The sequence below is a fragment of the Olea europaea genome, unplaced genomic scaffold (genome assembly GCF_002742605.1).
Source record: "Olea europaea var. sylvestris unplaced genomic scaffold, O_europaea_v1 scaffold116, whole genome shotgun sequence".
In the NCBI taxonomy this organism is placed as follows: Eukaryota; Viridiplantae; Streptophyta; class Magnoliopsida; order Lamiales; family Oleaceae; genus Olea; species Olea europaea.
The window spans coordinates 240893-267263 of NW_019229002.1; the positions used below are offsets into that span (position 1 = coordinate 240893).

Consider the following 26371-nt stretch of genomic DNA (forward strand, 5'->3'; position numbering starts at 1 on the left):
CAGTCAGGATATATGTTTACTCTCAACAATGGAGCGGTTAGTTGGAAAAGTTCCAAACAGGAAACAACCGCTGATTCAACAACAGAAGCCGAGTACATAGCTGCTTCTGAAGCAGCAAAGGAAGCTGTATGGATCAAGAAGTTCATTAATGAACTTGGAGTCGTTCCTAGCATTGTTGATCCCATACCTTTGTATTGTGATAACAATGGAGCCATCGCGCAAGCGAAGGAACCGAGGTCTCATCAACGATCCAAACATGTGCTAAGGCGATATCATCTCATCAGGGATATTATACAAAGGAATGACGTAAAGATAGAGCGAGTTTCCACAGATGATAATATTGCAGATCCACTGACAAAGCCGTTGTCACAACAGAAACATGATCGTCATGTGGATGCTTATGGTATTAGATACGTGAGCGATTGGATCTAGTGCAAGTGGGAGTTTGTAAGTGTTATGCCCTAGATCCAATCGATTTAGGTTGTAAACGCTTTTAATATATTTAATATATAATTGGATCTTGAATAAACCATGGTCGTAAGTAATAACGAGATACGGATATCGTTAATACAGTTAGACCATCACGTGTGGCATTTCTTACTTATGAAGTAAGTAGCTGATCTCACGAGCTAAAGTGTGGTGACACTTAAATGAACATGTGGATGTTTTGTTGTAGAACAAAACATTGGAGACCGGCTAAGAGATTCCACATGGATAACTATCTGAGTGTCAGTGGCTAATCTCTAACGTTCGGTAGTGGGATTGATCCTTTGACTTGAGGTCGTCATAGTACCCTATATGAGGACAGTCATACTTTGGCGGTGTTGGATGTTGCTCTGAAAAGGGCCGCTAATACGACATCGTTCGGGTACGTCAAGAATCGTATGAAGGTTGTGATTGATCAATAAAGGATTCGTTACTCTTAGATAGTAGGAGATTATGATCTGCGTTTCATTCAATTAAGTCGATGATGAAATCCTTGGCCAAGGTGTACTCATAAGTCGAAAAGGAGTTTTCGATTTATATTGACTTAATAGTGGAATGAAAGATATGATCGATGATCGAGATTGACACAATTCCATATCTCGTAATTGATCGGATCGTATTGACGAAGGGATAATAATTCCATGATAAACGAACGATTTTGGTTTTGTCATACCACGTGACATTTCCCGTCACATGTATTGCCCTGACACATTGCTAGATGTCAATTAGGGACGGCCAATGTGAATTGACGATAAATTAAAAGGGTGTATTAATTTATCGATTTTGATTAGATCAAAATAATATTTCACGACGTTAGGCATCTTGGTCGGGAACCTAATGGGTCGCACACAAAAGAGAATCGGAAGACTGCAAATTGTTAATTGATTAATTTAACAATCGTTGGATAAATTAATTAATTGATTTTCTTATTTATAATCCCGAATTAATTAATTGGATTAATTAATTCACGGACCGGGTTTGATTAATTGGATTAATTAAATATTGGACCGGACCGGGCCGGGTCCATTTGGGTTTATATATATATGCAGCTAGGGTTTGAGGTCCATTAAGTTATTCATTGTTCTTGCTAGCACAAGAAAGAAACCCTAGCAGTTGCTGTTTTCTCTCTGTGTGGATTTCATTGGAGGCTGCACAATTGGACAGCTGTGGGAGGCAGATTCAAGCTGCTGGAAAGGAATAACGCGAAAGAGTTTGCAAATCACACAAAAGGTATATTTCTCATCACAGTTTTTATCTAAATACAAAGCTGAATCCTGAATGGGAATTGAAATCTGTTAAATTCCGCTGTGCATGTTTAAATCAATTCCCAACAGGGAGCTCATCACTAGCAAAGCTCTCTTCACACGCTATGTTCCGTCCTCTCACCAACTTGCTGATTTCTTTACTAAAGGCCTCTCTCGTGATCGGTTTATGTTCCTACAGTCCAAGCTCAATCTCCGCATTGCTCCGTTCAGCTTGAGGAAGGGTAAAGAGGCTAACGTTCACTAAGCTCTAATTATGGACAGCTACAGCTATTTACAGGAATCATATTGACAGAATGAGATTATGGCATTTTCCTTATACATTATTTTTGTAAATATCTTTTCTATATATATTGTATATAGCCGTTAGCTTTGTTGTTTAAATACTGGAAGCTTTGTCAATAATATATATACAAGAATTTACAGTTTCCTTCAACTTCCTCCGTCGTTTCTTTTTCTTTTTATATTTTAGCTTGTTCTAAACATATGGCATTATTGCTATAATGTCGGTAGATAAACCGTGGATTTAAACCGAACTAAACCGCAAATAATGGTTTGGTTTGGTTTGGTTTGGTTTGAAAAAATTTCAAACCGCATAAAATAGTTTGAGTTGAACATATTACTTAAACCGCCCAAATCGAACCGTGTTCACCCCTAACAAACACCTATCAAGAATTAAATTAGATTCTAATCTATTGTATTTGGTATAATGCAGATTCCAGAGGCTGAGGGAGATTATTCCTCTTCGGCTATGAACCGGTAATTTTCTTTCTTTGCTGGTAAATTTTTTGAAGTCGATTTTAGCTTTTTCTTCTTCATTTGTTTTTGCTGTAAATTCGAGTGATTATCTTTTTTTTGGGGAATCTTTGAATACTTTATTTTGAATTTGAACTTCTCTTTGAAATGTTGTGGTTTTCTCTATAATGCTTAATTGTATATGTACATATTGGTTTGGTTTCATTTGTGATTGTTTGGGTTAGCTCATGTTTCTGGGTTTTGGGTGTTTGGCATTGTTAAGCCTCAAAGACCCTCTCTTTATCTCAATCGTGGCTTCAGTTTTGCTATTTCTAAAGTAGTGTGAGGGTTTCACGAGTGGGGATTGTAATAGATCCATAATTTTTTATAGTCTTCAACTTTTTGGATTGAATTACTTTGAGATTGTGTTCGTACAACATTCGCCAAGTTCTGGTAATACTTGTGCTTGGATTACACACCTTCAAAATTTGTTGTAGAAAGTTTTGAGAAGTTGTAGTTTTCAAATAGCCTCTGTTGAGGATGTTTTGTGACTTATTTATTAATCCATTAAATTAAATTGTCTATGCTAGAGATATTAGCTTCTATTCTACTTAGTCCCCACTTTTATGCCTGAGATTTAGCTTCTGTTTAATCAATCTGCGTGTGTTCAGTTAGATATTATGATAAGTGATCTTGTTCCCTTTTGAAGTATCGATTTTTGTGTACTTATTAAACAGAGATAGTTACTGATAGGACTACAGAAAAAAATAAATAAATGAAAATAAAAATCTTAGTTTAATTGAATTGAGAAATGTAAATTTGAAACCAAAAACAGAGATGTTTCCTGGAATAACACTTTTTCCATGATATACCAGAGGAGTATGCTTTCCAGGCCAAAGTTCCTCCGTGTTGAATATATCCATAAGCAATTAAATGTTTCACTTTCTTCTTCCCACACACAATCAACTTCCAATCGCCAAACATAGCCTTTGCAATGCAAATTTGTACGTTCTTATTGCATTTACCTAATGAATCAAAATTTTTAAGTTCTAAATGCTTTTAAGAGTTTCATATTATCTAATTTTGTAATATATACACCACCTTTTGACTTTTATGACACGCATTATGAAAGCATCTGGTGGACGAAATAAAGCACTGATGTCAAAAGAGTGACTCAATCTTAATCAAATCTCAAGAGTCTCACACAATAATATTGGAAAAAATAGACATGTTCCAACTGGGCAAGAATAAAATCATTGAGAACAAATGCAATGGCATATTTAAGCCAAATGTAGGTAATAGCCTCAACAACTAACAATCTCTGTGAATTTATGCTACTAACATAATGAAATAGGTGTACTTACTGACCATTTGCACAGATCAAAGCTATTTTCACTGTTGTATAAGTTGCTTATGTTTCAGAAAATATGATGATCCACTAAACACATACTTTCATTTTTTATTTCCCCACGAACACATATCATACACTTTTTATAAATCTATATAATGTTAATTTTCGATCATATAATGTACCCACCCATAATGTACTCTAATCCAACTCCAATTAATTCTTCCACTATAAAAAAATATTCAGATATTTCTTGATTTCACTGATTAATAAACATTAGTGTAATATCATATGCTTGAAAATTATGCAAAACCTGGACAAATTTTAGAGAAGAAAAGGGTCTTTGGCCATAATTTAGGAAGTCTATTCTTTTTGGAAAAATGTGGACAATATTTCTCTATCCAGCTATACTCCTTATGGACATCTTCTAAGCTGTGGTTTTTTCACTTTTAAATTGTTGGACAGTAGGAAATCTTTGTCATTTTTAAGCCAACTGTTAATATGCATATTTATTTATGAAGAAATAGTAATTCTTAGTTTTTTGGGATTTTTTTGTTTAATAGTAAGTGAAGCATTTTTGATTCTTTGAAGTACTGTCCTATTTTTTTGTCTATGTTGTCTTATTAGCTTAACGATTATTGTTGTAAAATTATATTTTGATTGTCATTAGAGCAATATCATTGACTGATTTAGTTGGAACTTAATCCTGCACATCTATTTTTTGAATATTGCGATGTTCAGTTTGGATAGTAGCTTTGCGTATAATGGACAAAGAGTGGTTGCACTTATCAAGGTTATCATCTGAAATTGGATCTTATGAACCTAGTTACCAAATGGAAATAATTTCAATGTATAAAGATCATAAATATTTACTCGTAGATTTTCAAGACTAGGAGCACAGAATTTTGTTGAACGAGCTCGTAAAAAATGCAATTCAGAAATGATGGTATGTCCTTGTATTAAGTGTAGGAATCTAATGCATCATCATTATGATACAATCTATGAACATTTGGTTATTAAAAGTATGGATCCTATATATACTACTTGGGTGTTTCATGGAGAGCAATCAGGTGCATCAAATCAGAATGTTGTAGAAATGTTTGAGTCGAGTAGGATGTTTAATTTCCACAATAAAAGATAAGAAAAATCTCAACATGCCATGGAATAATTTTTTCAACTTCATACTCAAGCAACGTTTGTTTAATTTTTGGAAAAATTGAAGTTCGTAATGGTGTGATGAGCACCAATCCCTTGAGATAAAACTCCAACCAACATGTTAACCGTAAATTACCACATCAAGTGAGAATCATTTTTGAACAATTTTAACCTATTACAATTAATTTATTTCAATAATACCTTCCTTTTCATTTATCAATATGTAATAAATACAACTAAAACCTTATCATGTATAAATTTCATGTTATTAATTCTCAATTAATTAACATTCACATTAATCCAGACTCAATGAATCTTGGCCTCCATAAATCTAGAGTTTATATAGATAAATTTATTTATATTTATGTATCTAGAAATTTTAATAGAATTTTAAATTCATAATTAGCAATTAATTCTTATGTACCAAATGTAATATAAAAAGGTTGCTCATTTGTAGTATTTTATGGTTTTTAAAAAATTAAATCACAGAAGTTGAGTTTTGAGAGTACAATTTTCTTCTCCTAAATTTATATCCTAAATTTTATTTTCTTTAGTTCGGTTGAGACTCATCAAATTCTCCCAACAAAATCAAATATTACTTTTACAGCATCTATAAAGTATTTCAGAATAACGTGCAATGCACATTCAATTTTGAATAGTATAGACCAAAAGTTGTAAATATATTATAAAATATATTAAGCTCTTCTAATAATGAATTTATAAGCATCGAGCTAAATAATTTAAATTTAGTGTTCTTCGTAACCACAAAAACCTTTCTTTTGGATTTAAAAAATAAAAAATAAAAAATAAAAAATCTTTTGGGAACAATAATTTTGGCCATGCATATTTCAAAAGACTGTCTAAGATTTAAACTTTTAAGTTATGCACACTTTAAACTTTTTTCTTAAGAAGATCTCTGCATTCTACTAGAAACTAGGGGAGTATTGGTGGATAATGAAGTCGCCAAAAGCTAATTATTTCTTTTGGATTATTAGAAGAATGAAACCTTCATTTGTGGACAAATTTCCACAATAAAAGATAAGGAAAAATCTCAACATCCAATGGAATAATTTTTCCAGTTTCATAGCCAAACATAGTTTATTTTATTTTCGGAAAAAAATGAAGTTCATAATCGTGTTATGAGTTCCATTAACGATAAATTACCTTCTACAATTATCTTGCTTAAGCTTTATATATATATATATATATATATATATATATATATATACACGCACACACACTTATATCAAATTCTTCATTACCAACTCCCTCCCAATTATCTTTTTGCATTTGAAATTAGCCATGGGAAAGAATGTCATCTGTATGTTGCTGGCGATGGTCTACTTGCTTATCAACATTTTTATATCTCTAAATAGCTCCACCGATGAATATGCTATTTTAGCTTTCAGATCTCAAATAACTTCCGATCCAAATAATATATTAGCAAAAAATTGGTCACAAAGAACCTCATTCTGCAATTGGATCGGCATTACTTGTAGCAAGAGATATCAAAGAGTTAGGGGCTTGAATTTAGCATATATGGGTCTCGGAGGTATTATTGCTAAAGAAATTGGTGAACTCTGGTTTTTGATAGTAAAATTCTCTTCCCGTAAATATATATCATAAATTTTATTTCCTCTAGCTCGGTTGAGACTCATCAAATCCTCCCAACAAATTGGTATCAAATATTACTTTTACAAGGCTTGTAAAGTATTTCATAATGACGTGCAATGCACATTCAACCTTAAATAGTATAGACCAAAAGTCGTAAAATATCTTATAAGATATATTAATCACTTCTAATAATGAAGTTATAAGCATTGAGCTAAATAATTTACAGGATATTAAAAAAAAAAATCTCTAAAAAGGGAAATTCAGACCATGCATATTTCAGAAGATTATCTAAGATTTAAACTTCTAAGTTATGCACGAAAAGGAAAATCTCTGCTTTCCACTAGAAAATGGGGGAGTATTGGTGGACAATTAAGTCACCTAATACTAATTAATTCTTTTGGATCATTTGAAGATGAAACCTCCATTTGTGGAAAAACTTCCACAATTTCCAGAATAAAAGATAAGAAAAATCTCGACATCCAATGGAATAATTTTTCTAGTTTCAAAGTCAAGCAAAGTTTGTTTTAGTTTTGGAAAAAGTGAAGTTCATAATGGTGTGATGAGCACCACTCCCTTAAGATAAAACCCCAACCAACACGTTAACCATAAATTACCACATCAAGTGAGAATCGTTTTTTGGACAATTTTAACCTATTACAATTCATTGGTTTTAATAATACCTTACTTTTCGTTTATCAATATATAATAAATACTACAAAATCCTTATCATGTATGAATTTCGTCTTATTAATTTTGAATTAATTAACATTCACACTAGTGAAGACTCAATGAATCTTCACTTGATGAATGTTGACCTATATAAATCTAGAGTTATTATAGATAAATTTATTTCTATTCATGTATCTAGAAGTTTTAATGGGATTTTAAATTCATTATTAGCAGTTAATTCTTATGTACCAAATGTAGTATAAAAATGTTGCTCATTTGTAGTACTTCATCCTTTCAAAAAAATCAAATCATAGTAGTTGAGTTTTGAGAGTACGATTTTTTTTTCTTTTAAATTTATATGCTGAATTTTATTTTCTTTAGTTCGGTTGAGATTCATCAAATTCTCTCAACAAATTGATGTCAAATATTACTTTTACAGCACTTATAAATTATTTTAGAGCAACGTGCAACGCACGTTCAACTTTGACTAGTATAGACCAAAAGTCATGAAATACCTTATAAGATATATTAAACCCTTCTAATAATGAAATTATAAGCATCGAGCTATATAATTTAAATTAAGTGTTCTTAGTAACCACAAAAACCTTTCTTCTGGATATAAAATAAATAAATAAATAATTATAAAAATTCTGGAAACAGAAATTCAGGCCGTGCATATTTCGTAAGACTCTCTAAGATTTAAAAACTTTAAAGTTATGCACACTTCAACCTTTTTTCTTAAGAAAATCTCTGCCTTATACTAGAAAATAGGGGAGTATTGTGGACAATGAAGTCTCCAAAAGCGAATTATTTCTTTTGGATTATTAGAAGAATGAAGCCTTCATTTGTGGAAAAACTTCCACAATTTCCACAATATAAGATAAGGAAAAATCTCAACATGCAATGGAATAATTTTTCCAGATCCATAGTCAGGCATAGTTTATTTTATTCTTGAAAAAAAATAATTTAAGTATATAATGGTGTGACGAACATGACTCCCTTGAGATAAAACCCTAACCAACACGTTAACCATAAATTACCTTGTACATTTATCTTGCTTAAGCTTTAATTTTTTTTATATATATCCACACACACACACTTACATCGAACTCGTCATTACCATCCCCCTCCCTATTATCTTTTTGCATTTCAAATTAGCCATGGGAAAGAATGTCTTCTTTATGTTGCTGGCTATTGTCTACTTGCTTATCAACATTGTTACATCTCTAAATAGCTCCATAGATGAATATGCTCTTTTAGCTTTCAAATCTCAAATAACCTCCGATCCAAATAAAATCTGGGCAAAAAATTGGTCACAAGGAACCTCGTTCTGTAATTGGATTGGCATTTCTTGTGGCAGGAGACATCAAAGAGTTAGGGGCTTGAATCTAGCAAATATGGGTCTAGGAGGTACTATTGCTAAAGAAATTGGTGAAATCTCTTTTTTGAGATCCTTAATTATTAGCAACAATAATTTTCATGGGTTTATCCCTAATGAAATTGGTAAACTCAGCCAGCTTCAAGAAATAGAGATGCAGAACAATGGACTCAGTGGCTCTATTCCGCCAACTTTTGAATTTCTTGAAAATCTATTGAAGTTAAATATCTCCAATTATGGACTCCCTAGAGATATTCGTAACAGGATTTTCAACCTCACTTCTCTGATTGAAATTAGTTTTCGAAGCGATAGACTCTCAGGAAGTCTACCTATGGATATTTTCTTCAATCTTCCAAAGCTGGAGAGGCTAAGGATTTCAAGGAATCAAATGAGTGGAAACATTCATCCAAGCTTGGGGAGCTTGTATGAATCTTAAACTACTTTCTCTGTCGTGCAATAATTTTGTCGGATGCATATTCCAATGGAAATCGGGAAGTTGTCAAAGCTTCAAGTTCTCTATCTTGGACTAAATAATTTGACAGGTAAGTTTAAAGATTGTTCACATACACATGTCTCACTTCACTAGATAAAGTATTCCAAAACTTTTGACAATTCACAAGAATTGTTGTCCCTTCGCATTATAAAACATCTCTTACATGCATAGTGATCTGCTTGTCAATGCCCATGGAGTATTTCCTTTTACATAGCTTCACTAAAAGTTATGTGCAGAATAATCCCTAAAACCTTGATTGTGAATTTTGAAAAATGTGTTCGAGCATGCATAGCATTTTCCAATAAGTATTAGAAATACATCGTAATAACATCAAATTCAACATACCCAATCAACTTTGATTTGAGATGGATACTGCTAGTGACTAGCCAAATTATAATGTTTATTCAGTATTTTATAATCTTTTCATTATTAATTGGATGTAGTGATTTTATTTTTTATTTTTAATTTGTTAGTTTGAGGGCATAGGAGATGAAATTTTAGTTATGAAAACACTAAATTTAAAATGGTCATACATTACAACAATTTTTATGCTGCTAGAAAATCTAAATGAGCTTTAAGTGACCACCTATACATTTTACCCTCTTTTGACAAATATACTTCTGCATGTGTAGCATTGTTCAAATAATTATTAGAAATACATAATGTAACAATAATTTGCTCTTAGTTATCGAAATTAAAGTAGTTGGTACTTCTTCTCTTTCATTAGATCTATTTTGTGTTAATTTAGCATTTGATATTTTAAAATCCACATGTTTTTTAAATGGATTGACAGTAAATATGCTAAATGAAATTGGAAACCTATCAGTACTTGTATATTTGGATTTGTGACACAATGATTTCAGTGGTATGTATCAAGATCTCCTAAACTTATTTTATACGTTTCAATGCTCTAAGAATCATAAAGTGCAGCTAGACATCAAAGCCAAGCATCAAGTTATTATGAGCCTAAACAGGCCAGACAACAAGGCCTTGCATCGTGCCTAGAAGATTGGTTAAATTTATTTTAATTTATTTATAGAAGATTGGTTAAATTTATTTTAATTTATTTACTGTCCTAATAAAAAATTATACTAAAGCTTAAAAAAAATTGTCATATATAACAAAGATTTTTATGCTGATGGAAAGTCTAAATGAACTTTAGGTTACCATGCACCTAGGAATTTTACGCACTTTTGACTAATAATTTTCAACATGTATGCATTTTCCAAATAATGATTGGAAATACATTATGAAACAACTTCATGGGTACTTAATTATCAACTGTTTGTACTTCATCTTTCATTAGGTGTATTTTGTGTTAATTCAACATGCAACATTTTAAAATCTACATATTTAAATGGATTGAAAAAGAAAATGAAACTGAAAAAGTATCAGCACTTATATTACTAGATTTGGGGCCCAATAATTTCAATGGTACATACCTAGATCTTCGAAATAGTATTATATTAAATTTAGTGTTCTAAAAAGCGTAAAATATGACTAGACGTCATGGTTAAGCTTGGGGGTTCTACTAGCCTAAATGGGCTAGGTATACAAAAGTGTACTGTGTGGCTAGGTGATAGGGCCAGCTTCGTGCCTGAACGCACCTTTTGGATCACTTATTAAATATATTTTGATTTGTTTATTTAGTTTCATGACAAAGATTTATATCAAGATTCTAAATTAAAAAGGGTAATTAGCACAAAATATCCCTACCTTTCGATGTTTTTGTGGATAACGTCCCTACCTTTCATTTTTTGGTGGATTACACCCTTACCTTTACATTTTTTTTGCGCAAAACGTCCTTCTGTCAACTTTCCGTTAAAATGCTCCGTTAAATCAAAAAGGTAATTAGCAGAAAAGGTCCCTACCTTTCAATATTATTGTGCAAAACGTCCCTACCTTTCACCTTTCATTGCAAAAAGGTCATTTTCATCCATTTTTTCAATAAAATGACGATTTTACCCTCCTATTCAAATAAAACAAAAAGAAAAGATGAATTACCAACTGCAACCATAATCCTTAAATTTTTAAAAAATTACAAAAAATCATAAATTCTCAACCACCACCATTTTCACAACCTATCAAGCTGCCAACTATAAATCCACATAATACCACCTTTCGACCACCATGCCCACTGGACTCCATCACTGTAAATGTGGTTGTTTCGGACAGATTGGTGACCAATACTATGGAGGAGGTTATTGGGGAGAGTGAGGCGACGCTGGTGGTGGTAGAGTCCTATGTGTTGTGGTCGAAAAGTGGTGCTATATGAATCTATAGGTGGTGGCTTGGTGGGGTTGTGAAAGTGGCGGTAGTGGAGAATTTAGGATTTATCTGTAATGTTTTGAAAGATTTAGAACTATGATTGCAATTAATTAATTATTTTTTTCTTTTCTTTTTGTTTTATTTCAATAGGAGGGTAAAATCGTCATTTTATTGAAAAAATGGATGAAAATGACCTTTTGCGCAATGAAATGTGAAATGTAGGGGTAAAAATGCTAAAGATGAAAGGTAGGGATGTTTTGCACAATAATATTGAAATGTAAGGACCTTTTCTGCTAATTATGCTAAAAAATAAAAGGTAGGGACGTTTTGCACAATAACTTTGAAAGGTGGGGACCTTTTATGCTAATTACCTTTTTGATTTAACGGAGCATTTTAACGGAGAGTTGACAGAAGGATGTTTTGCGCAAAAAAATGTAAAGGTAAGGGTGTAATCCACCAAAAAATGAAAGGTAGGGACGTTTTCTACAAAAACATCTAAAGGTAGGGATGTTTTGTGCTAATTACCCAATTAAAAATTTTCGTATACAAAAAAGATTTTTATGCTGGTGGAAAATCAAAATGAACTTCAGTAACCACCTAGGCATTTTACACTGTTTTTCACAAAAGTTTTTCAAAATGTATGCCATCTTTCAAACATTTATTAGAAATACATCATGCAACAGTAACTCCACGGATACTTAATTGTGGAATTCAAATTAGTAGGTACTTCTTCTCTTTTATTAGATCTATTTTGTGTTAATTTAACATTTGATATTTTAAAATCTATATGTCCAAATGGATTGACAGGAAATATTCCAAATGAAATTGGAAACCTATCAGCAATTGAACATCTAGAATTGGAGTCCAACAGTTTGAGTGGTATGTTACTACATCTCTTAAACATATGTTATGTATTAAATCAAGTGTTTTAAAAATCATAATGCTTGACAAGACTTCAAGGCTAACCTTCTATCTTTTACGAGCCTAAATGGGCCAGCATATAAAATCGTTAAAGTGTGGTTTAGTGGCAAGGCTCAGCTTAGACACTCTTTTTAAAACATTAACTAAATCTATTCAATTTGTTTATTTAGTGTGTTGACAAAGATTTATACCAAGATTCTAAATTTAAAATTTTTGTATACATCAGAGATTTTTATGCCAGTGGAAAATCTAAACGAACTTTGGGTTTCCAAATTTTGGCAAATGCTTTTCGAAATGTGTGGTGTTTTCCAAATAATTATTAGAAACACAGCATAATCACATCAAATCCTAAGTACCCAACTTGCTTATACTTGCTAAACTTTTCAATATTAATTGAATTTAGTTTTTTTTTCCTTAGTTTGAGGACCTAGAATGCATTATCAGTTATGAAAATTTTAAATTGTCAACTTAAAAAAGATTTTTATGCTGGTGGGAATCTAGATGAACTTCAGCTCTCTTAGTCGTTTTAAATCTTTTGACAAATAATTTAAAGTATGTTTGACATTTTTCAAATAATTATTATAAATATATTATGCGACAATAACTTCATATTTACTCAATCATCAACTTCAAATTAGTTTATACTCCCCCTCTTCCATAAGATCTATTTTGTGTTAATTTAACATTTGATGAGCTTTAGGTTTCCGCCTATGCATTTTACACTCTTTTGACAAATTGTTTTCAAAATATTTGGTATTTTTCATGTAATTATTAAAAATACAGCATAATTACTTTGAAGCCAAATTACCCAATATGCTTGAGATGAAGATGGATAATACTAGCATCTAGTCTCATTATAATGTTTTAGTACCTAGGATGCAATTTAGTTATGAAAACTCTAAATTTAAATGGTCACCTTTAACAAAGATATCTATGCTGATGTAAAATCTAAATGAGCCTTATGCTACCACCTAGTCATTTTATACTCTTTTGACATGTTTTTCAGCATTTGGGGCAGTTTTCAAATAATTATTAAAAATATATCATACCACAATAATTAGTAAAAGTATATCATATACCACAATAACTTATAGTTACTTAATAATTACAGTGTTATTATTTGATATGAAATTTTAAATATTTTACTTTTTATTTCAATATTTAATATCCTAAAATGTATTCATGGGAAACATTCCATATGAAATCGGAAACTCATTAGCACTTCTGTATTTATCCTTAGGTTTTGATGTCTTAACAGGTATCTATAACTCATCAGTACTTTTGGTATTCATTAATTTGTGTTGACAAGCACAACAATACAGGTACAATTATGCATTCAGTTAGCAGTTTATCAAATTTGAAGAAATTACTTATTTTTGATAATAGAATTCAGGGCAAATACCTGAATCCATCTTCAATCTCTCCATGTTACAAATACTTTCGTTGAGTGACAATAGTATCTCCAGCAATATTCCATCGTCAATATCCAATGGTCTCCCTAATCTTGAACGTCTCTTACTTGGTGACAATCAATTGAGTGGAAAAATTCCTCCCTCTGTTTCAAATTTTTCAAAACTTGCTAAGTTGGATCTTCATGGCAACTCCTTCAGTGGACAAGTGCCCATGAACATTGGGAATTTACATAACCTACATTTTCTACATTTTGGCTTTAATCAGTTGACAAAAAATCCTTCAGTGATCGAATTAGATTTTCTTATTTCATTGCAAAATTGTAGGCAGTTGATGATCTTAGGGATAGAAAACAAACCTTTCCACGAAATATTAGCAAAATCATTGGGTAATTTGTCAGAATATGTTGAATCTTTCACTGCTGATTATTGTGGTGTTAAAGGCATCATTCCTAATGAAGTTGGTAATATGACCAACTTGATTGAGTTAGGCATTGGAAGCAATGAATTGATAGGAACAATTCGTGATACATTGAGTCAATTAAGAAAATTGCAAAAGCTGAGACTAGGTGTCAATAAACTACGGGGTCAGTATCTGCCAACATTTGCAATTTGGTACATCTGTATTATCTTGATTTGGGAAATAATCAGCTTTCTGAACAGTTGCCAAAGTGTTTAGGAAATCTTACGTCTTTACGAGAAATTTATTTATTTTCTAACTCATTGACTTCCACTATCCCATCCACAATGTGGACTAACAAGAAAATTCAGATTTTGAGTTTAATTGATAATTTGCTGAATGGGTTGCTGGCTCCGAAAATTGGAAACATTAAGAGCATGCGAGGGTTATATCTATCGGGAAATCAATTCTCAGGTGATATTCCTAGCACTATAGGACAACTTTAGAATTTGGGAAATCTAACATTATCAAACAATCGATTACATGGTCCTACACCTGAATCATTTGGTAATCTAATTTCATTGAAAATGATGGTGTAATCCCCAAGACATTGGAGAAACTTGAGTTCCTTGAGTATTTTAATGTTTCGTTCAATGAACTCACCGGTGAAATTCCAAATGGAAGGCCTTTTAAGAACTTTACCTCAGATTTTTTTCATTGGCAATCGTGAATTGTATGGAGCATCTCAATTTAAGGTCAAGCGGTGCGAAGATAACACATCTAGAATATCAAACAAAACTAGACTTTTGAAGTATATTTTACCATCAATTTCGGTCATATTTATTCTGGCTATGACTATGATTTATTTAATGAGATGCTAGAGCAGAAAAACACATCTTCCAACTCTGTCTATTTCCCCCATCACCATCAAGAGGATTTCATATTTTGAAATTCTTGATGCTACAAAGAAATTTCGTAAAGAGAATTTGATTGGCAAAGGCAGTGTTGGTTCAGTGTACAGCGGAGTATTTTCAGATGGAATGATTGCTGCAATTAAGGTGTTTAATTTAGAATTGGAAGAAGCAAAGAACAGTTTTGATTCTGAGTGCCAAATATTGTGCAATATTCGTCATAGAAATCTTGTCAAGGTAATTAGTAGCTGCTCTAACGTTGATCTTAAAGCCTTGGTGATGGAATATATGCCTAACGGAAACCTTACCAAATGGCTATCTTCAAGCAACTATTTCCTAAATTTAGCTCAAAGACTGGAAATGGTGATAGATGTGGCATCTGCGCTAGAGTATCTACATTATGGGTATCCCTCTCCAATTGTCCATTGTGATTTGAAATCGAGCAATATACTTTTTGATGAAAATATGGTTGCCAATGTTGCAGACTTGCTTTTCACTGAAGACCAGAGAATTTCGATTACCAAGACGTTGGGCACCATTGGATAAATGGCTCCAGGTAAATGGTTTCTTTCATCTACTTGTGCATATGTGAATGCTAACAGTGTAAGTATTACTTTTTAGTTCTTGTTTTATTTATGCATCATTTAACATTAAACTAGTTAATTTGATCACATATCCTAATTTTGTAGAGTATGGATCAGCTGGATTAGTATCAACTATGGCGGATGTTTATAGTCATGGGATTATGCTGATGGAAACATTTACCAAGAAGAAGCCAACGGATGATATATTTGTCGGAGAGTTCACAATGAGGAAATGGGTGCTTGAATCATTTCCAGATGCAGTAATGGACATAGTTGATGTCGATTTAGTGAATCCTACTGAAGATAATATTCGAGCTAAGAAGAGCTGCTTCAAATTAATCATGAAACTAGCACTAGAATGCACAACTGATTTGCCATAAGAGAGGCTCACTGCTAAAGATGTTCTAACAAGGCTCAAGAAGATAAAAAACTTAATTTTATTAAAGCATAATCGAGGTAGAACAAGACAAAAGGTTTTCTTCTTATTCAGAACACAACAAAAAAAAAATGATTATTTGAATCAAAATCTATTTTCCATTTTACTAGTAATCTTTAAAGCTTATTATATGTTGCTATCACAGGAAACTTGGCTATCATTCTAAAGATTTTAAAGCTCTATTGGCTTCCAATGTTGTGTTGCAGTGTGTTGTAGCTGTTTTATGGCCAAAATCTGTACTGCAAAGTTATTTGGTTAATGAATAAGTAATTTTATGCATTTCGTGTCCGTAATTAGACAATGTTCAGATATCTGGTTAATCTACTGTAAGATGTGGTGGCGTGAGAAAACATTTTGGTAACATAAATTATCTTCATTAATTATGTGAAAATATTGTTACCTTTTGTTCTTATCCTCTTCATTTGCCCTTGACACCGGTCATTAATACAAAGAAGCATTATTAGCACAAAAAAGCACCAAAATGAAGCCTCTTTGAAGTATAAAAATTAAAAATAATAATTTAAGCTAATGAATGTTGAAAGAATATACATGAAATTTCCAATCGTTGAGTTGGTAGTGATGCTCTTCTGGTAACCAGAATAATGCATAATTTTATGATCTTCTTCTATAGTCACTAATGAATTATTTGTTAAGGTACATAGTACAATATTCAGAGTATAAAAGGAATAAAATGAATTTAAAATATTTAATATCGTAATGTGTGCCTTATCTCATTAACTTGACGACCTTCACCATGATCATCTAGCTCATCTCATGCACCAGATGGCACTTCATCATCACTAGAAGAGAATGATATGCATAACCACCGGTCTAGATGATAATTACATGACATAAACTGATAGATCTATTTAAAAATAAAGTCATATGACTTATTTAATTGAACTTATAAAATATAATCACCTAAATTGGTACTCTAACACCACTGACATTAGATAGCATTGTTGAATGATTATTCAAAATCAATAAAATGTGCATTGAAAGGAAAATGGAAGCCGGAGGCTAAGGAGTATACCTATGCAGTGCATGCTCGTGTGCAGGGCCTCCACGAAGTAAACTATGTGGTCACATATGAAAAACGTAGTTTGACCCAAATGACACCTAGAGGGGGGTGAATAGGTGTTTATACAGAATTTTTACTAATTAATTAATAAATGCAACAACTCACAATTATTAATATGTTCAGATCAATTCACATGCTTTACTATCCTACGTTGAATTACCAAAAACAAGTAAACTGCAGAAACATAAAGAACACAATTATTTGATGACGGAGAAACCCTAATGTGTGTAAAACTCCAGGCCCAAGCTCATGCGAATCCACTATAAACGAAAATACCTCTTACAATTCGTCAGACTCAACCCACACTTGTTTATTTGACCTCTTTATTGTAGTTTCCCAAAAGTCCTTCTGGAATGCGTGATCTTGCACCAACTCTCAGCCTCTAACCCTCATGGATTGTGTGCTTTATACCAATTCCAGGCTCTTGATTTCATCTACCTCTTGTGGATTTTAAAGAACTTCCTATTCTCCAATGATCGGAACCCCGATCTCCTTTCCTGATCTTCAAGCCTCAACAGATGCTCTGGAAGGATTTGTTGTAGTATTTGATGAAAGTGAATTTGATGTTTTTTTTTTTTTTTTGTGATTGCACTAAGAGAATATGGGATCAAATAAAAGAATCAAGGTGTGGAATGTTTTCTCCAAGTTCAATCCTCTACTGTCCACTTTCGTTGTTAATTCTCCAAAGCTACCACTTGTATTGTTTATTCCAAAATTCAATTCCAATCAAAAAGCAACCACCTGTAGCAGCCGTTTATGTTTGTGTGTATTGCTCCGATTTCCTCATTCTTTCAGCCCAAAAAGCAGCCTCCAATCTGGGTGTGTGTGTGTGTGTGTGTGTGTGTGTGTGTCTATATATATATATATATATATATAGATATCTTGTCCCTCAATTCTTCCAAAGCCGCCGCCAATAATGTTGTGTATATATATATATATAGATATCTTGTCCCTCAATTCTTCCAAAGCCGCCGCCAATAATGTTGTGTATATATATATATATAGTAGCCCTCAATTCTTGACTATTCAAAGAACTCCAAGTTGCTATCAATTGTATTTGTATATTGCCCCAAAGTTACCTCAATTTCCCTGTTAGTATGTTATATATCTTCAGCAGCCGATACCTTTTCTTCCTCAATTTTTGTGCATTTATATGATACAATTTTAGCCACCCTTTTCTATGGTTTTTATCCTTTAATTCCTCTAGCAGCCACCTTTTGTCTTATATGTATAATTCACAATTTTTGTGTGTGTGTGTGATATATTTCACTGGCAGGCAGCCTTTATGTGAATTCCCAGCTTCATTTCCTCAACAGTAGCCTCACCTTATGCCGTTTTCTGTCTATATATCTATATCAATATTGCAGCCAGCGGCACCCTTCTTCAGTGCATATAAGTGTATATATATAGAGAGACTGAGACTTATGGGCCTCTAATTTTACAAGCTCAAACCCTAGCCCAACTCAACTATATAATATTGCACTTCAAGCCTTGACTTTTAGACATATACAATTAAGTCCTTTTTTGTTCATAGAATGTCAATTACAATATAGAACCTAATGCGACATAGTGATAAAATATAGCCATTTATGGCCGTTGTTGTTTGAATTTTGGTGGCTTTTCAATCTATTTTGACACAATTTCGTAGGATCTTAATGAGGCCTATAAATAGGTGATTGACATTCATAACAATACACTTGAAAAACAAATTTTGGCCAGTACATTTTCCATTCTACCAAAAATTATCATATTGTTTCGTCATATTCAATTTATTTCTTTTGTATTCTTTAGTTTTGGGGAATTACACTAAGTACTTAAGTGTTTATTCATTTTAAGGCTTGATTAATCCTTTAAACCATTCATATTTCTGGTTTTGGTTTTTCATTTTTCTTCTCCATTTCCTCTTTTGCGAAGATATTACTTATGCTAATTTAAAATCCATAACAGTTAACTTTTTATAAGTTGTCATTTAATTTATGGGGTTGAGTGCATGTAGGATGCTAAATAGGATTCCTTCAAAACATACAAAGGTTTCTTCGTACGAATAGTGAAAAGGAAGAAAATTGAACATTGGATACTTCAAAGTGTGGGGGTTTCTTGCTTATTATAAGAACACGAATCCTAATAAGACTAAATTGGGTCCAAGATACATTAAATGTGTCTTTGTTGGATATGCTAATAATAGCAAATCATACAAATTGTTGAATTTGGAGACCAAGGTGATTATTGAATCCAGTAATGTAGAGATTTTTGAGAATTTGTTATCTTCGGATAATAAATTGAGGGAAAATCATAAAGATATCCCTATCTCAACTTACTTCCTTTTACTTAGTAGAGAGAAATGAGGTGAAGGATGTATAAACAATTCCTTTTGTTTTACATGTGAAAATCGATCCTAAAACTTATGAAGGAGATATGGCTTGTGACAACATCTTTTGGAAAGATGTAATTAAGGATGAAATGGATTCAATAATGTCAAACAATACGTGGGAACTTTTTGATTTGCCACTCGGATCCAAGCCTATTGGGTGTAAATGGGTATTTAGGAGAAAGTATAATATTGATGGTTCTCTTAATACTTTTAAGGCTAGATTAGTAGCCAAATGATATCGACAAAAGGAAGGAATTAACTAATTTGACACTTCTGTACCGATAACTAAAATAACATCAATCAGGATATTATTCGCATTAGCTTCCATACATGATTTGCATGTTCATCAAATGGATGTCAAGATGATGTTCTTGAATGAGGATCTTGATGAGAAGGTTTATATGGAACAACCTAAAGGGTTTGTTCTATCAAAAAATGAACACAAGGTATGCAAGTTGGTAAAATCACTGTACAATTTGAAGTAGGTACGTAAAAAATGGATGAGAAATTTGACTTAGATATAATATCATATGGATTTGAATATAATAGATAAATGTTTATTTCTAAAATTTGTGATAATTTTGTGATATTTATATGCTTATATGTTGATGACATGTTGATGATGAGTAATCACATGGATGGAATAGAAGAAACGAAGAGGTTTCTATCTTCCACATTCAAAATGAATGATCTTGGACAGGTGGATAACATATTGGGTATCAAAGTCACTAAGACTAGTAGGGGATGCCATCTAAATCATTCACATTATATCGAGAATGTAATAAACAAGTTCAAATATTTGAACGTAAATGAATATAGTACCCCAATTAATCAAAGTTCAATGCTTGTAAAGAATGATGGAAGAGTAATTGCTCAATTGGAATATGTGAGTGCTATTGGGAGTTTATGTATGCAGCTCAATGCACAAGACTAGACATAGTCTTTGCAATTAGTAAACTTAGTAGGTTTACTAGTAATCCGAGCAATGATCATTTGACGGCCATTGGAAGGGTTCTTGGATATCTAAAGAAAATCATGAACTTAAGCCTACAATATACTAAATTCCTAGCTATATTGGAAGGTTTTATCGATGCTAGTTGGATATCTAGCACAGGTGAAAGCAAATCCACTTCAAGTGGGGTGTTCACTCTTGGAGGAGGTACTGTTTCTTGAAAATCAAAGAAACAAACATATATAACACACTCAACTATGGAATCTGAATTTGTAGCACTATCGGAAATTGGGAAAGAAGCTGAGTAGCTTAAGGATCTCCTTTATGAGATACCTTTAGGATCGAAGAATACATCTTCAATACCTATCATGTGTGATAGTCAAGCCACATTAGCAAAATCATACAATGAGATATACAATGGAAAGTCTAGACATATGAGTTTTATACATTATTACATAAGAAAATTAATCAATGATGGAATAATTTCCCTAACTTATGTAAAGTCAATCGAGAACTTAGCGGATCTTTTAACTAAACCTCTAAATAGAGATTTAGTATTGTCTACTTCAAATAGGATGGAGTTGAAACTCCTAAACTAAAAGGTCCACCAATGGCAGCAACCCTACCTATTAATACTCAAAAGGTAATCCACAAGTTCAAAAGGTAACAACAAGTCATTCAATATATGGATAGTTTCAGTATTATTAAAATTAGCAATAACCCTACCCTAATAAGTAATGCAGGTTGTTACTGAAGCAGGGGTAGAGCTTTAAGCTCTTAATGAAGTTTAGTACAAAGCACAAGTATCTCTAACAGTAACAAAGATACTGGAAGAACTTACTTTGATAAACTTCGAGGTGGTGCCGTCTCAATAGAGAGTTGGAGTTTATCTCTTAAAAGTTTGTCGTATAGGATGAGCACAAGGTCATATAAGCGCTAAGCGAGTTTGAGGAACTTAAGAACTTATAATACTTATGTGTGTGTTCTTATCAGTATTGTCGTAATGAATAACTAGCTCAAAATTTTAATGCTACCTTTGATTTCAAGTTTACTTTGTTTGAATTACACTATGATTAGATTCGAATCAAGAGATATCTAATCCTTATGCATGAGTAATGTATATTTTGAATATGAGGGTTTTATTGAATTTTGAACAAGTGGGGGATTGTTGAATGATTGTTCAAAATCAATAAAACATGCATTTAAAGTAAACTATGCGGTCGAATAGGTTTGCTCCATGCGACCGCATAGTAATAAAATATAGCCATTTACGGCCGTTGTTGTTTGAATTTTGGTGGTTTTTCAATCTATTTTGGCACCATTTCATAGGATCCTAATGAGGCCTATAAATAGGTGATTGACATTCATAACAACACACTAATAATAATAATAATAATAATAATAATAATAATAATAATAATAATAATAATAATAATAATAATAATAATAAAATAAAATTTTGCCATTACATTTTCCATTCTACTGAAGATTATCATATTCTTTCATCATATTCAATTTCTTTCTTTTGTGTTCTTGACATTTGAGGAATTACACTATGTGCTTAAGTGTTTATTCCTTTCTAGGCTTGATTAATCTTCAAATCATTTGCTGATTATCATATTCAATTTCTTTCTTTTGTGTTCTTGACATTTGGGGAATTACACTATGTGCTTAAGTGTTTATTCCTTTCTAGGCTTGATTAACCTTCAAATCATTTGCTGATTATCCCTTTGACCACTATTTTCAATTCAAGAGGGGGCAAATATTGTTTGAGGACAACGATCACTTGTTCGAGCCTTTGAATTCCGTATTCATATTTCTGGTTTTGTTTTATCTTGTTTCTTCTCCATTTCCTCTTTTGCGAAGATATTACTTCCAACAAGCATTATTCCCACTAAAATCATATGTAAACAATTAAAATTTAATCGATAGCTGATTCTATACACAAGATAAAGTTGATCTCAACAGGAAGCCTGACTAAAGTTTTTAGCCAGTGCATGAATATATAATTTTATTAGTACTTCATAATGCTATTTTTTATACTTCAAAGAACTAAGAGACAGCCCTCGCTCCAGGGAATGGCTGATCGCATCATTGAAATGAGAAAACCTTGAAAAGTTAGGTTCGCCTCTTTTATGAGAGCACATGACTAAGCTGGTTTTACAACTTGTCAATCACTCATTTTTTCTGTTTCATTGTTAAATTTCTCGAAATACTATTTCTACAATTATTTTTATTATTATGAACTGATTGGATGAAAATTTGCTGATATGTATATATTAACGCAGTATGGCTGGAGTCACTACGGTCAATTTTGGTTCCATTTTCAAGTTTTCTAAAGCTCTTGATGTAGCTGATATGTATAGATTAACGCAGTAGAAAATTAATGGATTCAATATTCAACAATTTGTCTAAAAGATCCAATACCAAACAATTCTACTTTTATTCAGATTCAATTACATTACAAAATATTATGCAAATTCAAGAAAACTTCTTACAAGATTAGATAAACAACGCCAGGTGGAACGAGTGAATACATTAAAAAAATGGGTAAATGTCAACTGAAGCTCTACAAAAGAGCAAGATTCACTTAAAAAAAACATGGCTTTAGGCACGAATTTTCCGTTCCTAAAACCTCGATATCCGTTGCTATTACTCTTTACCAATGGATTATTAGTAACCACAAATCCGTTGTTAATTTGGATGTCGCTGATAGTTACCAACGGATCGCACCGTAGGTAAAGGATAAACCTTTTACTAACGAATTTTCCATTTGTCTAAATCTTAACTATTATCAACCAACTTTCCTTTGGTAAATGTCTACCATTGTAATTGGTAAAAATCAGTGTTGTAAATAGTCACATAGGTGTGAGGCGTGGTAAAAAAATTATTTATTAATTTATTTATTATTATTGTTATTATTATTTAATTAATATTTATTATTTTTTAACTTTTTAGATAACTGAGTTGAAAGACCCAAAAAATTGTTTAACCACTTATTGGACCACAAATTTATAGATAGCAACTTTAAAGACTTTGTTGTGAACTTTCGATGTGGGATAAGAATTCCTTTGAAATTGATATTAGGAACGGCAATTCCATTGGTAATATGAACTACTCTTGACTCACGAGAAATCTGTAGGTGAAAGGTTGATACAATTTTTAGAGAGAGTGGAATTACGTTACTTACGAAAATGTTGTTAGTAAAGAGTACGTATATTAAACAATAACATTAGGCTTGGAATATCCTTTGGTAAAGAGCTACCACTTTTAGCAACGAAAATTTTCGTAGTTTAAAGTCTAATACTTTTTCCAACGGATATATCATTTCTAATTACCATCGGATACGATCCGTTGATAATTATCTGTAGGTGAAAAGCTGATTTCTAGTAGTGATTTATACGAATTCTAGCTCAATTAGTCTTCACAGAAATTATTTGAACTCAGAATGCAATAAATGTTCTGGTTAAAATAGCTTTCAAGATAAGAGCTGCTCAGTCATAAATGAAATATCTAAAATTTTTTGGCTCTAAATAGAACAAGTATTAGTTAGCGAGGAGATTTATGCAAAGAAGAACCATGTGCAAGTGGTTCTTGGAGGAAATGTAGCATTAATTCTAACTTGTCTTTACCCTAGTTCTTTGTATTCAAGAGCACGAAAATTGATCTAGGTTTGGGTAGATCAGGTGTGGGGGCAATAAATTTACGATTTCAAGGCTATGTTTTGAAAAGCTTATTTTTCAACTCATTTCAGCTACACATTCTCTAATAAAATAATATTACACATAAATCGAAATTTTTTTCTTATTTTGTAATCACATATTCTTTAGAAAAGCACTATACCAAAACTTATTTTCCTCCAAATTTCCATTAAAATGGAGCCCAAACAAGGGGCAAATTTTACCTAAGATTTTTTTTTTGAAATTTTCAAAAAAAAATAAAAAATCTTATAGTCTTCAATTTTTACTAAATCTTATGAAAATTCCCCCCACGATTCTTTTATCCTAGCTTCAATCCTCATCTAGTTGAATTTCGTTTGAAGATAAGGATGGCAAGAAAAACATAAAAAGCTTACATCTCTATCACATATCAAAATACAAAATTTTCAATCTTTAAAAGGAAACTTTTTGTTATTCTTTAGAGATCAAATTTTGTAGATAGAAAATTATACATACAACTAATGCTTAAATGAAGTGCAACATCAATTATTACCACAGCGTTATAGATAAATGAAGTGCAACATCTATTCGTAATTGGTTATTCCGTAGACAAAATAAAAGTAATGAAGTTGTATTTAAAATTTAAATAGTTAAGGGTTGGTAGTATAGTCCTTGGAGGAGTAAAAAATGTTCAAACAGATCACATATGATCAATGAAATATAATTAGAAGTCGAAGGGTTGTCAAAGTATTGTACAGGTTTTGTCCCAAATTCTCAGTTATAAGTTGCGATGCATTTGTCATATAGCAAACATTCGAATTTGAAAAATGTTATTGCTGTATGACTTATAGCCCATTGAGTTAGATTTTCAATGCACGTTAATCGGACATTTAGAGAGAAAATTATGACAAAAATACCAACTACTGTTCAACAATCGGTTGTTGGCTATCCAAAAGCCGCTCGAGCGGCAATTCAATTGACAGAAGCCCTATTTAGCATAAAACTGTTATTTCTCTATCCAATTCAGCCTAAAATACTTCCATTATAAATATAAAAGCACAAAAGTGTGACTGAACAACATATTTATTATATAGATCATTATTTGAAGATTATAAACTCATTCCAAAAGATATCTTGATTTAATCACAAATATATTTTTCATATTTGTTCTCAAAACGTATTGTTTCTTGGTTTTTGAAAGATCTTGCTTAATTAGCTGATTTAGTTTGACATTTTGTGCAGAATTATACTATTAAAAGTAACAAGTCACATTATAATTTTTTCTAGATGGTTAATCAAACAGTCCAATTCTTCTAAGTTGAATTACCAATGTTTACAATAAGAAAATAGTAAATAACACCAGATATGTTGGCGGAGAAACCCTAACTGGGTACAAACTCCGGACCAAGTCAGTTATCTCCACTATAGACAATAACAATTATAGATAGATGCTATTTAGCCAATTTCACTAGATTTCTCAATCTACTTCCTGTAATCTCCAAAATACTATTGTCTTCTCTAGCTTCCCGATCTTGTACAATTGTCTCTTCCAAGTAGATACCAAAAAAATCACCTATTCTTGTTCTTATTCCGGTGCTTATAGTCCAACCTTCCTCGATATTTAGCAGCCTCTAAAGTTCCAATTGAGAAAGTACCTTGTTGCAGAAATGAAGTGGGTGTTTCGGAATCTGGAACCTTAATGTTTTTCCCAATCTATGGTTGTAGGATCTCGAGAATAAATTATTTGAATCCAAGGTTGGATGTGTTCTTGGATAACCAAAGGATGTTATCAATATGATATAAAGTAGAGGCATAATGAACAACCACACAAAAAATCGTGCAAGGCTTGGGTATTTATAGTTAGGATGTTTAGGTATTATAGGTCGTTTAAAACTTTCCAAAATCACGAATTAGGGTTGGTCGAATAATATCGTCGCTTAAGCAACACTCAACGAGAAGTGAACGAACTCCTAGTGACAAGATAGCAAAGTTCAGTCTATTTTTACCGTTCGAGCAGTGTCTTGGAGAGAGGCGAGTGAAAATACGGCGTTTCTTCTTCCTAGTTCCAAACTGGATCTCTAACCCTAAGTTACCTTATCCAACTATACAATATTGCTCCTAATTCCTTGACTTTTACACAAATTCAATTTAGTTTGTTTTGTTCACAGAATCACTAATTACAATGTAAAACCTAACAATTTTGCCATAAATCTCTATATTCAACCTAATGATCAAAACA

The 26371-nt window shown here is 32.1% G+C and overlaps 2 protein-coding genes across 2 annotated transcripts; both read left to right on the forward strand.

Annotated features, from left to right (window-relative positions):
• The first annotated feature begins 8429 nt into the window (after positions 1 to 8429).
• LOC111373747 (LRR receptor-like serine/threonine-protein kinase EFR) lies at positions 8430 to 14417 on the forward strand. Its single transcript, XM_022996312.1, has 4 exons — positions 8430 to 9070; positions 11316 to 11373; positions 13588 to 13668; positions 13716 to 14417. The coding sequence occupies exons 1-4, from the start codon at positions 8430 to 8432 to the stop codon at positions 14415 to 14417; spliced, it is 1482 nt and encodes a 493-aa protein (XP_022852080.1).
• Positions 14418 to 14537: 120 nt separating this feature from the next.
• LOC111373748 (probable LRR receptor-like serine/threonine-protein kinase At3g47570) lies at positions 14538 to 15549 on the forward strand. Its single transcript, XM_022996313.1, has 3 exons — positions 14538 to 14612; positions 15020 to 15438; positions 15534 to 15549. Exons 1-3 carry the CDS (start codon positions 14538 to 14540, stop codon positions 15547 to 15549), a joined length of 510 nt encoding a protein of 169 aa, XP_022852081.1.
• The last annotated feature ends 10822 nt before the right edge of the window (positions 15550 to 26371 follow it).